At 41.8% G+C, this 16,221-nt stretch overlaps 1 protein-coding gene across 2 annotated transcripts; it reads right to left on the minus strand.

Annotated features, from left to right (window-relative positions):
* Window positions 690-7,012, minus strand: LOC8058299 (trifunctional UDP-glucose 4,6-dehydratase/UDP-4-keto-6-deoxy-D-glucose 3,5-epimerase/UDP-4-keto-L-rhamnose-reductase RHM3). Of its 2 annotated transcripts, none has more exons than XM_021447354.1 (3): window positions 6,868-7,012; window positions 4,400-5,977; window positions 690-1,417 (listed from the first exon to the last, which is right to left on the minus strand). In XM_021447354.1, the coding sequence occupies exons 2-3, from the start codon at window positions 5,945-5,947 to the stop codon at window positions 965-967; spliced, it is 2,001 nt and encodes a 666-aa protein (XP_021303029.1). In that variant the 5' UTR covers window positions 5,948-5,977; window positions 6,868-7,012; the 3' UTR covers window positions 690-964. The 2 variants fall into 2 exon arrangements, with proteins under 2 accessions (XP_021303029.1, XP_002440852.2); XM_002440807.2 differs by having other exon boundaries at window positions 4,400-5,974; window positions 6,697-7,012.

Raw genomic sequence — 16,221 nt, forward strand, 5'->3', positions numbered from 1 at the left:
ATCTTTTTTAATTTAGAGCACCATGCATTCTTCAAACAACCTGCTTCTTCGATGTCAATGTTGATCAACTGTTTTTTGAGTTGGTCAAAATACTGTTGCAACTGTTTGGACGACTTTTCTGCTTATTGAAGACGTCAAGCCTCACTGATCGAAGAAGCTCAAGACGGCGTGTTACATCACAATACATGGTGATCGGGGACTAGCTGTGGGGGGATAGACCCCTATACCCTTACGGCTAGACTTGGGCCAGGAAGCTTGGCCCATTACGAGACGAGTTCAAGGCTTGATCCGACAGCCTGGAGTTTCGCGCAAGGAAGCAAGATGTGGATATCAAGCAGGATTCTAGTCGGTTAGAATAGGAATTGATATCGAACTATCTATGACAATTGTAACCGACGAGGATTAGTTTCCAGATCTGTAACCCTGCCCTTCAGACTATATAAGGAGAGGCAAGGGACCCCCTAGGACATCATATTCTCTCAACACAAATCAATACAACCAGACGCAGGATGTAGGTATTACGCCAACTCGGCGGCCGAACCTGGATAAAAAGCTTGTCCGTGTCTTGCGTCACCATCGAGTTCGTAGTTTGCGCACCGTCTACCGATAAACTACTACCGTGGGTATACCCCAAGGTAGACTGCCGACCAGCTTTTGTCGACAAGGAGCTATTCAATTGATAGGACACATCAGATTGAGTAGTATCATAGAATCATTCCAGCTTCCTATTGGACAAAGTGGTGGTACACATAGGCTGGTGATGTCTCCAACAAATTGGGCAATGGTCAGTGTTGATTACCATATTTATATACATCGCCTATTCAGCTGTAAATCAATCGATAGTTAAGATATGCTGCTATGTATGAGGAATAACATTCTAATGAATCAATTGTGGCAATTTGCTCCTACTATATACTTGCTTATAATGGTTACTGTGTTGTACAGTAATAACTGTGCTGTCCCTTCAGTTTATAGGCACCTTCCTATTGGGCTCAAAGACAAACTTGATCAACGAGTCTTTGATCGATAGCAGTTCGGGGAACTCTTTCTTCAGCTTGGTTGCATCCATCTCATTATTGCTTCGTGGCGCGACAATAACCTTGGCCTGCTCCTCAAGGGTGAAGTTTGTCCACTTGAAGCTAGGGTCGATGTACTGCTTGTACATCTCTAGGATCTCGTTGTGGCTGACAACACCAGGGTTGGTGAAGTTATAGATGCCCCGCAGGTTCCTCTTTGCCATCTCCACTGAGATAGGCAGGAGCTCGTCCAACATCGTCATGCTGTTGGGGATGTTCACCACCTTGTTGTAACGGCTGATCTTTGTCACAAAGTTTCGGGGGTTGTTGAGGTCAGAGGATATTGGCATTCGAACTCGCAGAGTGCAGACATTCTCATACTCCCTCAATAGCTCCTCGACCTGCATTTTCAAGAGAGTAACCACATGTTTGTTTCTATATTTGAAACATGATAATATCAACTTACGAGCTGAGACAAAAACAATGATAGAAAGGCAGAAACAATTTTGTTGTCACCTCAAGAAGTGGAGCTTAGACATTATTTCAAAGGGTAATTAACTAAGTTGCTGAGAGAGGAGGAAATTTATTGCAACGATCAAAAGCAACAAAGTTATTGCAAGGGGATGACAATACTAAATATTTCCTTTCAAAAACAATACTAAATATTTCCATATGGTGGCAAATGGCAGACATAGGAAATCAAAAATCATACAATTAGAACAAGATGAAGGAACTATTGTTGGGGATAGTAATTTATAAAATTATATAACTGATTACTATAAAGAACTCTTTGGACCTCATACTCAAAATTCTTTCATAATGGACAAGACTTTGAGGCATGATATACCTCAAGTATCGGAGGAGAGCGAGTTATTGACAGCTTCATTCAGCGAGGAGGAGACTAAAGCGGCGGTCTTTGATACAGAATGTAACAAGGCACTTGGTCCAGATGGTTTTCCCACTAAATTTTACTAATTTTTTTGGGAGATTGTGAAGCCAGACTTAATGAGCCTTTTTTTTATGAATTCCATGCAGGGAGGTTGTCGATTCATAGTTCGAGTAATCACTTTATTACCAAAATTGCAGATGCGGTCAGGATACAACAGTATAAGACCTATATGTTTATGAAAAACGAGCTTTAAGATTTTTACGAAGGTGCTTAATAATAGAATTTTGAAGGTGGCAGATAAATTGATAGGACCTTCACAGACAGCCTTCAGTCCGGGTCACTATATCATGGAAGGAATTGTTACTTTACATGAAACAATTCAAGAATTACATAGGAAAAAACAGAATAGAGTGATACTAAAACTAGACTTTGAAAAGGCATACAACAAGTTAAAGTGGCCTTTTGTGCAATAGGTTCTCACAATGAAGGGATTCTCACCAACTTGGTGTGAATGGATATCAAAAGTCATGACTAAAGGGAGTGTTGCAATAAAGGCTAATGATAATATAGGACACTTTTTTCAAACCAGGAAAGGAGTGCGGCAAAGGTATCCACTATCTTCGATTTTATTTAATAGTTGATATGTTAGCTGTCATAATTTTAACAGTTAAAGAGGTGGACAAATCCAAGGGGTTGTTCCACATTTAGTAGATGAGGGACTCTCAATCCTTCAATATACAGATGACACTATCATCTTTATAGATGATGATCTAGAGAGGGCCAAAAACATGAAGTTTTTGTTTTGTGCTTTTGAATAGTTATCAGGGCTCAAGATCAATTTCCATAAAAGTGAGATGTTCTATTACGGAGCAGCCAAAGCTAGACAATGGGAGTACACACTTATTTTTGGGGTCATATACTTTACGATATCTAGGAATACCAATGCTTCATAGAAAACTCATGAATAAAGATTGTAAACATGTTGAAGAAAGATTTCAAAAAAGATTGAATTTGCTGGAGAAGTAAATTGTTGTCGTTAGGAGGGAGGCTGGTTTTGATTAACTCAATTTTGAGCCGTCCCCCATGTTCATGTTTTTCATTCTTTGAAGTACCTAGAGGGGTTGTGAAGAAACTAGATTCTTTAGATCGTGGTTTTTCTGGAAGAGTGATGACCATAAGAAAAATATAGGTTAACTAAGTGGGAGGTAGTTTGCACTCGAAAAGACCAAACAGGGCTCGGAGTGTTAAATTTAGAGGTCCACAATAAGTGTTGTAAATGACTTTTTAATTTGATTAATGGAGATGAGATTTAGCAACAGATACTTAGGAATAAATATTTAAAGGAGAAAACTTTGACTCAGGTTCAATACATGTCCGGAGACTCTCAAATTTGGGTTGGCCTCATGAAGTTCAAGGGGGAGTCACTTGCTAGGCATGATTGATTTGGGTGACGGGTCACATTGTGCGATTTTGGGAAGTTTCATGGATAACATCACGACCACTAAAATCAATCTTTCCTGCACTTCATAGTATAGTTAGGAAAAAAGTGCTTCTGTAAGAATGGTGCTATCCATAGTACCGTTAAATATAGCTTTTGGAAGATCTCCACGGATTAATTTACAAGCTTGGCACGATATCATGGCACTGGTTGCTAGTATACAATTAACAAACCATAGGGATTGTTTTGTGTGGAGGCTACACCAGAATGAATTATCTCAGTCAATTCCATGTACAGAGCATTATTGACAACACAAGCTATACCTATTAATACTTTTATTCGAAAACTGAAATTACCTCTCAAAATAAAAGTTTTCTTGTGGTACTTGTTTAAGGGAGTAATTTTGACAAAGGATAATTTAGTAAGCCAATAGTGGCAAGAAGATAAAAATATTGTTTTTGTTCTTCTGAAGAATCTATACAACATATATTCTTTGACTGTCATTTTGTTAAATTTATATGGCATATTGTTCATGTTTTCTTTGATTTATTACCTCCAACTAGCGCTTACAACTTGTTCATGGGCTGGTTAGACAAGATAAATTGGAAACTGAAATATAAGATTCTTATCGGTGCAAGTGCAATCTGTTGGACGATTTGACTAACCCAGAATAATATAATTTTGACAAGGCTGCAGCACCATTTTATTTATAGGTTATCTATAGGGGACCTATTGGACTAAGTTCTGATCTCTACTTTAGAAGGTGGAGGGCTAAATAATGAAGATAGGATGTAAAATTATTAAGATATCTGCGATGAAGGTGTTTGCAAAATATGGTTGAAGATTTAGTAATAGAATTGCTCTTTAGACGTCGAATTTCGAAGCTCTTCTTTTACTTTAGTTAAAAACCTTGAGTTTAAGTTGTGAGGACTTCAGTGCTTGTACTTGTAATAAGGAACACTATATGCATAGGTCGATACAGTATATTAATATATTCTCTTTTCAAAAAAAAGCAAAACCATCCATTGCAGGAGTAACAAGCATTTACTGACTTACCATTGCCTTCGTCTTCGAGTAGAATGAACCTGTAAAATTTGGTGTATCTTCCTCTTTGAAACCAATACCTGACCCTTCAGGATGATCTGCATCATACTCAAATATGCACCCAGTCGCGTAGTTCATCATCAATAAGCCATGCTCCCTACATACGTCTGCTAGATTTAAGGTGCCCACAACATTGGTACGAATGGTGTCTGGTTTGTGTGACTCACACCAGTCAACATTGGGCCTTCCAGTAACACCAGCGGCATTGAAGACATGTGTTGGCTTAATAGTTTGGATATCCAGGTTGAGTGAAGAACGTTCTTGCAAGCGGCCTTTTCCATACTCATATGGAATTCCTTTCTTCTCACATATTTTTCCAAGAAGTCCACCGATCCATCCTGTCCTGCCATATACCAGGAACTTGAAGGCATGCGTTTCTAGAGCAGTATCCAATGTTGAAGTGACCTTTGTTTGAATGTTATTGAACTGACTGAGAATTCCTTTAATCTCTTCAGAGCCCTCGTACCCTGGCATCATCAATGTCCTTGGATGAGGCAGTAAGGCCCCAGAAACATCACCCCAATAATCAGAATTTGCTACATACCATTCCATTGTCTTTTTTAAGCCTTCCTCCCATGGGGTGCGCTCAGCCCATCCAAGGCTCTTGAGCTTCTCATCGTCCAAGAAATACCTCTGGTCATTGAAAGGTCTGTTCTCGACAAACATGATGACTTTGCCAGCTTCAAGACTGAAAAGCTTACAAACATCTTTTGCTACATCAATTACTGTCCTCTCTCTCTTTGTTCCAATATTATACACATGTCCAACTTCTCCATGATGTAGGATGACCTCAAATGCCTCCGCAACATCCTCACAATAGATGTAGCTACGGACATTGCCTCCATCACCATGGATAGGGAGTGGCTCCCCTCTCATTGCCAAAAGAATAAACTTTGGGATAAGCTTCTCAGGAAACTGATTGGGGCCAAAGACATTGTTTCCTCGAGAGGTGATAACCGGAAGTCCATAGGATCTCCCATATGCCATGACAAGCATCTCTGCTCCCGCTTTGGTGGCTGCATATGGGTTTGTGGGAAGCAGCTGTGATGCTTCATGGTTCCCAACAACTGCATCCTCATCAGTCTCCCCATAGACCTCATCAGTGCTGACATGGATGAACCTCTTGATCTGACCAGTAATCCTGCAGGCCTCAAGAAGAACATGTGTACCATAAATATTGTTCTTGGTAAATTCGAAAGAATTCCCAAATGAATTGTCAACATGTGTCTGGGCTGCGAAGTGCATTATGGTGTCAATTTTCTCCGTGACAAGAAGGAAGTTGACAAGATCAGCGCTTGCAATATCTCCCTTGACAAACTTGAAGTTTGGTGACGAGCTCACAGGGAGCAGGTTCTTCAGATTAGAGCAGTAGTCAAGTTTGTCAAGGACAACGATCTTGTAATCGGGGTACTTCTTGGTAACACGGATCGCGACATGGGATGCGATAAAGCCAGCAGCTCCTGTAATGAGGATATTCTTAGGCTTGTAAGGCCTCGCCATGTCCCCTGTATGATTGCTTTTAGAATCCTGCTGTAAGAGCAAACTAGTTAGGGTCAGACCTGACAACATGATGAAAGATCAAATTAATGCTGCTGATATGAATTGTATCCAAACAGGGGAAAGATAAGAAATTCTCACAGCATTCAGACATGGCGAACATGGCACAAAAGTTCTACTATAAGAAGTTGAAATTAGGGCTGCAAAAAGAAGAAAAAAGAAACATTGCTAGCAGGAAGCAGGAACACAAATGTTTGATGTTCCAAAGAAACATGAAAACAGTTCCATGTGCATGTGGGGGCAGAGCAATTGGATGTCAGTCCATATCTACTGATAACTGATCTGTTGCCACTATATATCTCAATCACCCCAACGCAAAATAGGAGAGAACACATTCCTGTACGAAAAACAGGATTCTACTTCACTAATGAAATCACCGAACGCCGTAAATAGATAAAACATAGAGGGCAGCAAACATGCACCAAGATCCCACTCGCAGAGGATATTGTCCTTTTGCAAGAAGCCGTCCAGAATCTGCTGGAGCATAATCTCTGTTTTTCATTTGCACATCAGGGAGCAAACATGCCAATTTTTCTCAGTGAAAGCTCAATTAACCTACTAAATTAAATACACTGTCACACTAATTAGACCAACTTCGTGTCACCGTGGGACGGCAATGAAAATTGATAATAATGGATGCAAAGAAAAACAGTAGGACAATATTCTTTGGCGTTCTCGCCTTCAGACCTGACCTGTTGTCGAAGAAGGAAGCGAACACCAAGCATGCAAATACGCAATGCAGGAGGCTGGGCAGCGAACTCCCACAACCATGACAATGAGAAGTCTAAGCGTGTCGCCTCAGGTGACACAACGGACCGGCATCGATTAGAGAGAGAGAGAGGGGGGGTGTTTGCGGTTTGTACCGTACGCAATGCGTGCCTCAGCCGGGGCAGGAGCAGATGACATCGGTTGAAGAGAGATCTGAGAGGTCGTGGATGAGGGGTGGTTAATAAATGCAGACGGTGGTGGTGGTGGAAGGGAGGAGGGAAGGCGGTGGTGGTGGTGGAAGGGAGGAGGGGAAGGCGGAATGCATGGCACGGTGGTGTTGGGGTTGGTTTAGGCTTTTTTGGCTTTTGGTTTTGGCAAGGAAGGACAAGTGTGTAGTGGTGGAGAAGGTGCCCACGCATTCCTAGATCTATATATGTCGGAGCATTCTACTAAAAAGATGTTATGTGTTATAAATTAAAATAGATAATATATATAGATAGTTTTATTCTTACGCTTAGAAGGAACATTTATAATGGATACATAAGTATTAACCAGTTAATATTATTTTTTAAATAATGTTCAACAACAAAAGATCATAGAATACCGGAGCAAATATCTAAGCAAGCAATAAAATTACTCAAGAAAAATAAACGCTCATAGCAAATCAAGAAACAACAAGAAAAAAATCATGTAGGTGGAAAGCGACGCACATGGTTCGCTGAGTTGCCTCAGGGCATGCTTGCCAAGCCATCGGGAAACAATGGCCACCTCCTTTGCCGGATTTGAGAAGGAAGTCCCATGAAATCAGTGGCGTTGACCCATGGAGGAATAAGGAAAGATGGAGTTGGAAAATGAGGTTAATTCTCCGTGACACTTGCAATGCCTCATGCCGCTCCCATGGTCCTCGCGTTGTATCTCCTTGGTGAACCAGATGCTTTCAGCTCTGGAAATCAAATTTAATTATTGACCGACGGTCCGTGGATCTCATAGATGGTCCGTGAATCCCTAAATGAAGAGAATAATGATTTGGGTTCGAGGATTGACTTCAAGAAATGGATTGAGAGGGCTCTTGAGCTAACCATGGATTGAGCGATCCTTCTTGATCTTCCTCTATTTCTCTTCCTTCTCTTCTTCTTCTTTCTCTAGTTTATCCTTGTTCTTGCTTTCTAGAGAGATAGGGAGAGAGTAGAGAATGGAATGGGTGGCAGATTGAGATAGGCAAAGCCGAGTCTACTGAGGACAAATTCTGATAAGTGCTGATAGGTGGGGCCATCATTGAGTGGAGTTGAGGATAACTCATTCCCACTTAATTTGCTGATAGTGAACTAATGCATGATCTATCAATAAGGTTAGGTGGTACATTAATTCTCTGATTTTGAGAGATTTGATTTGGAGAAAAGGATATTAGCATTTGGCACCTCTCATGTCCTAGAGATTGTACTCATGAAGAGTTTAGAGTGGTTGATTAGCATCTTGCTCCAAGTATTTTCTTGACATTGGCCAACATTTGGCCATTGTTGACATTGAGTTGACTTTGGGTAATTTGAGAGAGTCGAAGATCGATTAGCAAATTTGGAGTCCTTGTCCTAGTAGAGATCACTAGAAATCCTTTAGAAGGACTGTAGTTGATTCTTGGATGTTTGAGGTGTTGTGCAAGGTTATTAAAGAGGTTCTACTAAAAGTTTTAGTTGGAATGACATTGAGTCATGAAAGATGTAGTCTAGACCTCTGAAGCTAAGAAGGCACTATCGGTGGAGATTATCTCACTGGAGAAGCGTATGTTGCCTCTAGGGGCAATGCCTCCGACTTTCATGGTGAAGACGCTAGCTCTGGCCGCCGAAGGGATGCGATCATACATGAGATGCTCCCTCTACCTGGCGCACCAGCTGCCATGGGTTCATTACCTTGATAGACATCATGTTGTTGGGTCGATGGTTGGACCTTAGTAGTTTAAACACTCAAAACACTTAGGGACATGGGAGATTTATCCTTGTTTGGGCCTCTGAGCCGTGCATCCAATTGTTTGGTGTCCTTCATGTTAGGAATGCTCAAACGAGAATTCTTATAGTGGAGGATTGAGAAAGAGAGAGAGTAGTGCTATATGGATCTAGAGTTATTGGTTGGAATGCAGGCCATACTCTAAGTCATGGTTATCTGATTTGGTGATCTATTCTTTTGTTTTCTCATCTCTTCTATAGGAACCCATGCCTCCCCGTATATACTGAGGTGGGCATGGGGTACAAAGCAAATGGTTCTTCACACAGGGTTACACTCCTTGGGCTTTAGTTGTAACACTGTTGACACTTCTTAACGCAACCACCGGATATCGGCGACGGCGCCAGAAGTGCCCTGATAGGGTAACTCTATTTACTATTGGATAATTCCGCAAGCGCACAGAATGTACCGCTGTAGCACTTCACCAAGGAGTATTCCAAGGTATCGTAATTTATATTTTCCCAAGGGAAAGCGGCTAAGTGTGTTTAACAAAAAGGGGAATGAGATTCCCTGAGTTATCTAGTATCAACTAGTGAATAAGGGTGGTAAATAATGAATAGGAAGGGTAGTGGTGAATCCAAGGTCCTATGCTAAAGGTAAATGGTAGAGTTAGCTAGGTGGGAGGACAACGAGTGAGTAAAGGACTCCTATGTATCTATCTTGACTTCTGTGACTTACTTTAATAGATAATTGTCTTAACTACGATAGAGCCTTACTAACTGTGTGCGAGGGATAGCCGAGCTGGTAAGACGCTTAGAAGGTTTTTCACCTAACCCCTTACCGAAAGCGACTATTGGGCTTATGGACACCTTACCTTTTAAGAACTAGCCTATACGTGAGGAGAACCTAATGCCGCCCACGATCTGTCACCTACTAGGGAGTGCGCTCCTACTTTCCGTTCAAGCCAGCGGTAATCAAAGGTAATCTTAAGTATGAGCACCACGCTCACACTTAATCCTACAACGCTAACTAGTTGCAGCTAGCTAGAGCTCCTATACAAGATAGGACGATGATGCACACACAGGAGTGGTTACAGGTCACTAACTTCACTAAGACAACTATATTACTAAAGTAAATGCACAACAAGACTAAAAGACTTGCACTAAGTAAGAACTCAGTAAAGTAAAGTAAGAATAATATATTAATAAAAGGAAAGTCTTACAAAAGTAGAAAGGTACAAGAGCTATACCAGACTCTCCAGAAGACGACTCCGGAGACCCCGAGCTTCGCTCGACTCGACTCTAACTCCCACTCTAGACTAACTACTACTCTACTTGTATGCTTGGAACTTGTAATGCACTTGGCCTTGGAATTGCACACTTGAAATGAAGGATGGAGGCTGCCTTTTATAGAGGGAGATGGAGTAGGGGTTACTCCATCGCCACGTCATCGATCCGTGTGACATCTTCTCTCCACCCTTGGATCAAACCGACCTCACAACCGCCATTTGATCAACGGCAGGGGCAAATCAACATGTGGGACATGTGGGGAAGGTCGGTGGGAGGCCACCGACCCTGGAACCGCCTTTGATGTGGGGTCGGGCGACCCCACTTCTGGGCCTCTGGGCCCACCAGCAGTGTCCACAGGGGTCCCTTATGTCGGTGGACTAGGTGGCACACCTGGGTCCCACCAAAGAGGGGTCGGGCGACCCCCTCCCTGTGGGCCCAGGGTGTCACCTGTTGTCCCCTCGATCTCCTCTTGATGATTCTGATGTTGGCTTTGTCAAATAATGTCTTGAATTTGTTGTTCCTGCATAAACAAGCTAAGAGTATAAGTGGAACTAGTTATGGATAAAATATGTTCATGTCATGTCGTTTCCCCTTGCAACCGAGGCATGTTGACGGTGTTTTGTATGTGGATTTCTATGGTATATCCACCGTCAACAAACACTTCTAGTGTTAGCCTTGCATGTTAAGCACTTGCATTGCATTAGCATGAGCATCATCACATTCACTCATAAGCATCATGCCATGATCATGTGTCATTTCATGTGAAATTATATGCAAAGAATTGTTGAATGCTTATATGTGTGTATGCCATAGTAGGACCAATGCTTATGGGTGTCTATTGTCCTCACAAATACTTTAACTAAGCTTAGAATAAGTTTTGGAACAATGTTCATGTTGGAAGTTTCACCCAAAAATGTCCCTAAGTCATGGTAACCTTAGTTTGACCTACTTTGACCTCCTAGACCTCTTTTCAAAGATATTTTATGAAAACAGTGTTACACACCTTGCATGGCAATGATCCCTAAATCAGAGTTGTAGAAAATTTTATAACCTACAAAATTTATTTTGGGACCCTGTCATGAAAATGGATGGAACATGCTCAAAAGTGGCCCACAAGTCAGAAATCAGTGCTGTTTTTACACTTAGCCAATTTTTGCCTAAGTCTGGTTTACATAGTTTCGAGGTAGGGTACTTGGGAGCCTTGTAGTTTGAAATTGAGTCCGAGTTAGACTTTGATTCTTAAACCAAAGTTGTAGAACTCGTGTAGCTCTGTCTAATGGAACAAATTTGAGCGAAAACCACCGAGTAGATCGCGTGTAAAATGTTGACAAAGTTTCGGTTTCAGTCACTGTCAATGGCGACTGAATCGCTCGATTCAGTTTCGTCAGTCACGTGCCGGCCGCCGCGTGTCCGACCAGATGTCGGCCGTATGTCGACGGCGACCCTGCCTGTCAGCCCCGATGCCTCCTCCTTGACGCCACGACGCACCCCGAGCGCTGGCAGAGCTCATTTCCGCTCCCTGCCGTCTCTCTCTCACTCGCTTTCTTCCTCGGCGAGCTCCGTTGTGGTTTAGCGACCTCGCCTGAGCTCTCCTCCCTGCCTCCGGCCAAGCCAGCCTGCTAAAAGCTTCACCAAAGCCTCCTCTACCTCGACGTCACCTTCCTTGCCACTATCGAGCTCAGGTAAGGCGGCATTGCCGAGCTCAGGGCAGCTTCTGTCTCGCCGGAGTTCCGCCATGCTCACGGCTGACGTGGCCAGGCCTCCCTGCTCCACCATTTTCTCTCATTCTTGTTCCTATAGCTTCCCCTTGACTCACTGATGCTCGGCGTGAACCTCAACTGGGTCGGAATCGGCTGAGCATGCCGACGTACTGCCCGCAGCGCCGCCGAGCCGATTCACGCCGACGGGCACCCTAGAGCTTGATAGAGTTAGGGTTTCGTACCTCGTTAGGTCCGCCTTGGAGAGAGGATCACAACCGTGTCCTTGGATTCCGCCGAGACCTCGCCGTCGTCGAGTTTCGCCGGCGACGAGCTCTCCCCTGTCTCTGTATCGCTGCAGAGTGGGTCCCCCTGTCAGCCTCTGTCTCTGTCTCTATTTCTGTTTTTGGCAGATTTTAGTGCTGTTTTGGAAAATTCATAACTTGAGCTAGGCAGATCCAAATGGAGTGGTTCCAATTTTGAGGTGCTCTTGCGTCAGTCTAGTTTTTAATAAAAATATAAAACATGCCATGTTTTTCCAGAAATATCAAGTTATGATTTATCTCTTTTATTCCCTAATAAAAAGAGGATAATTGTATCTTTAAATCTGTAAGACCTATGACCATGAAAATTTAGGAGGATGTCACTTATGCTATAAGTAGGCTCGGGTAATGTTTGTATGATTTTTTGTCACTGTATGATGAAGTTATAATTATCTCTTGTTTAAATAGGAGTTTCTTGTGGTATTTTTAATAAATAGATTATAACTCCTATTAAGATGAAACTTGCTTGATAGTGTAATTATGTGAAGCTAAAGTTAGGAAATATATGAAATATGTTGTTTGACACTTTTTGCTAAGGTTTCCCATTTATGACTTTAATGCCTTTAATAGCTTGTTATTTTTGTACACTATAATCTACATGTCCAATGGCAATGAACTTTCTACAGTAACCTTGTTGTAGCATTAGTAGCTTGCTGTAATTTTGTTGGAATTTTGGGAGCACTGGTACCATATGCTCTTTAATTCACCTTTATTAATCAATAAATAGAAAAGGGGCTATTAAAAATACATTTTGACCTTGCCATGATGTTTTATAATGTTTATTAGACATGTTCTAGCTACTGGTACTTTTGGTTTGGATCAATGTTACTCTCTCAATATGTGGTAAAATATTATTTTGCTATTTTTGCCTTGTCTAGAGCAATTCTTTGTAGCTGATAGAATTTACATGAGAACTACTTGAAGCTAACGTTTACTGGAAAACGTGTTTATAACAAACTTTTAGGTAACTTAGCCATCTACCTTGTGTCCAAATTTCATAACGTTTGGCTGAATAGTTTAGAAGTTATGGCTGTTACAAGTTGCTGCTGCGAAGTGCTTGCTCTCTGGAATTTCCAGAGCAGACTGGAGACCTTGTCTGTTTTGACCTGTTTCTGTTGTGACTCATCCTGTGATGTCTAAAAGTGAGTTGTAGACAAATTGTTAAGATTTTCAGAAAGTGCTCACTCACTTCATTTGGACAACTGATGACCAAGTTATAGCTAAATCTTGTGACTGCCCAGCCTGCCCAACAACCCAGTTGCTGAGTTAAGGTAGTTTAGGTTGAATAGCTCTTGTAGTTAGCTTCTCTACTAGAGAGGAGATATGCACCTACTCGATATGCTATATAGTACTTAATCATAGAAGCTTTTAGTCATGTTTGCACCTTGTTACATGCTTTTTTAGCTCCTCGTCATGACATATTGCATTCTATGTGCATTCCCTATGTTTATTACCTTGTCATGCATACCTAGGTGCACCCCAAGGCGTAACGGTGTTGGAGTTCGCCCCACCCAAGATGGAGGAGCAGCAGAGGGATACACCTCAAGAGGGAGGAGCTGAGGAGGAGGACATGCCGGAGTGCCCTAACCACCACCCGACTACGTACATCGAAGGCAAGTCCCGGAGCATTATTAGACTCCTAATATTTTTGTTATCATGCTCAAGAGTCAAATAACTATGGTTATGTATAGATGCATCAAGTGTTAGGCGTTGATATGACACCCTTGCTGCATAATGACTACCTTGTCCACCTTATACCTCACCTTGAGTAGGTCCAGGATCAAAGTACTGCTTAGCCATGCTTAGCTCGGTAGAAGCCGGGTTATTTCCTGTCACCTGTGAGAGATAGGTGGATATCTGATCACGGTTGGCTATATTTTGCTATCGTGGAATTAACCATGTGTTAATAATGAATGGAGACTGGGTGGGATGATGATAGTGCAGCAACAAGGCATGGAGGTCTTGGGTGTGAATCTATCACCGTCTATGTCGTTTAAGGACCGATACGCTGTATGTCCTCTTGTCATGTTGAACGCATGCCTGACACTTAGTTGGCCGGATAAGTCGTTCCGACCGTGAAGCCTATGAGTCAGCTCAGGCCGAGCAACCTTTTCTGTTTGAGTGCGCACCCCGGTTGGTAGCAAGTATGTGCGGGGAGTGTTGACGGTCCTTAAGTATCAAATTTAATTATCAAATAAATAAAGAAAAGGATCCAAATGAAATCAAGATCTAGACTTAGGGTTTTAACTGACAGAATTCCATGAGTTTTGGTGTTTGTCTATTTCTGAAGGGGGTTATCAGGAAATACAGAAGAAAGGCCCACACGTCGGGATTACGTAAAGATATTAACGTGCCGCGCAATTATCTTACATCTAGAAGACTCCAGAAGCCACGAGACCGAAGCGGAGGCGAAACGGGGCCAGACCCTAGGCGCCCGCCCAGTTGGTCAGGGCGCCCGCCCACCTCCTGAGTCCAATCAGGACTCTGCTTTGCGGGAGATTTCCACTGACCTAAAGGATGAATCTAAACCATACAATCTATGTTGGTTTGATCCAACGGCCCATATTCACTTGAAGGGACTATAAAACCAGACCCCTGGCCCCTGGAGGAGAGAGCCTCTCAACCCTAATTCATTGTTCTTCAAGGGAGAAGAAGCCCCTGATCAAGATTAGAGCCCCCACATCAATTAGATATCTAGATTAGCATAGCTACATAGGATTAGAACTAGAAGGAGTCAATCTTCGATTGGTTTCCGGATCTGTCAGGAGGATTCTTGATAATTCTCTAATTGTGCTTCTAATTGCTTTCTAATTATCTTTGTTCTTCAATATTATGAATATGACTTTGTTCTACTTCAATATATTGCTTATGACTTTGCTCTACTTGCTTATATTCAAGATTATATTATTCTTAGTTTATCATAGTTATGTACTTGGCTTAGTTAGATTCGATCTATATACATGCTTAGGATCGTATAGCGTTTATCCATCGGATCCATTTGTAAATGATAGATATTGTGTAGGCGTGGTGCTTATACCGTATTTATCTGCGATTATACCTAATATGCTAGATCGTGGGGTAGTTCGTGATAGTGACAGCTTCATTGATTCTTATATAGTCCCCCTCTCGTGTATTGGGCTGGCAGAGCAACATTATTACAGGGGAGTGATTGCTATGTTTCTCATATTCCTTGCTAATATCACTATGCATGGGCGTAGTCTTGTCTCGCAATGATTGCTAAGTATGCTTGCACTAATTATGATATGCTAGACTATATAGTTGAGAATAACTTAGGGAATATTCTTGTAGTTCATTCTAATACCATGCTAATGACTTTCTAGAGTATCTAATTGAGGTGCTTATCATATTTATTATGTGGCTAGATCAGATTAGTTATCCTTGTCACTATTATTATTTCATATATCTTTTATGTGACACTTATCCCTGTATGAAGAGTTAGATATAATGTTCTCAATTATACATGCAATGATAGATGCTCAATCTCATATTCTATTCTGTAATCAATATTGATGATTGCTAATCCCTTCCCAGTGGTAAAAATATGAATAACGATACCTGGAATACTTCCCGGTTAAAATGCTACATCGGTATTAATCTGTGCTCTTGCAGATCCCATTCATTATTTATTTAGAAGAGCAATTGCATATTTCAATACCGCGTCTCTTATATCATGCTGGGGATGACAACTTGGCTTAAGTGGTGTGAGGGATAGGTTTGGCATTTTTGGCACCGTTACTAGATTTAGAGAACTTAGTCTACTTTTGGTAATGATGTTAAGAATACCCAACAAGCATTTTTGGCGCCGTTGCCGGGGAAGGTTGATTACTAATCAGGAATGGAATAAAAGATTTTGAGTTATTATTCGCATCACTAATATGATTGAGCTTATCTATTCTCTCATACAGTTTTACCCCGATATTTTCCTATTTCATCTTATGCAGGGGAATGTATGAATAGAAGACATCTTCCAGGAAATTTTGTTGACAATCCCGAAGCATTATTCAAGAAGACGAGAGCCAAGCTAAAGAAATCATCAACACTTCAGCAAGAAGCTTCATCCAATCAAGAAGATCACCGGAACTTGTCTTCAGAGTTCGAAGCCATGGCGAACAAATCAATCCGCGAGTTCTCAGCTCCCACTACGGACAACATCCGCACTGGACCTGCTGCAGAGATCGACGGCAACTTTGAGCTCAAGCCTGGACTTATCAACATGGTGCAATCCAACCAGTTCTGTGGGAAGG

This window comes from Sorghum bicolor, chromosome 9 (genome assembly GCF_000003195.3).
Source record: "Sorghum bicolor cultivar BTx623 chromosome 9, Sorghum_bicolor_NCBIv3, whole genome shotgun sequence".
Classification (NCBI taxonomy): Eukaryota; Viridiplantae; Streptophyta; class Magnoliopsida; order Poales; family Poaceae; genus Sorghum; species Sorghum bicolor.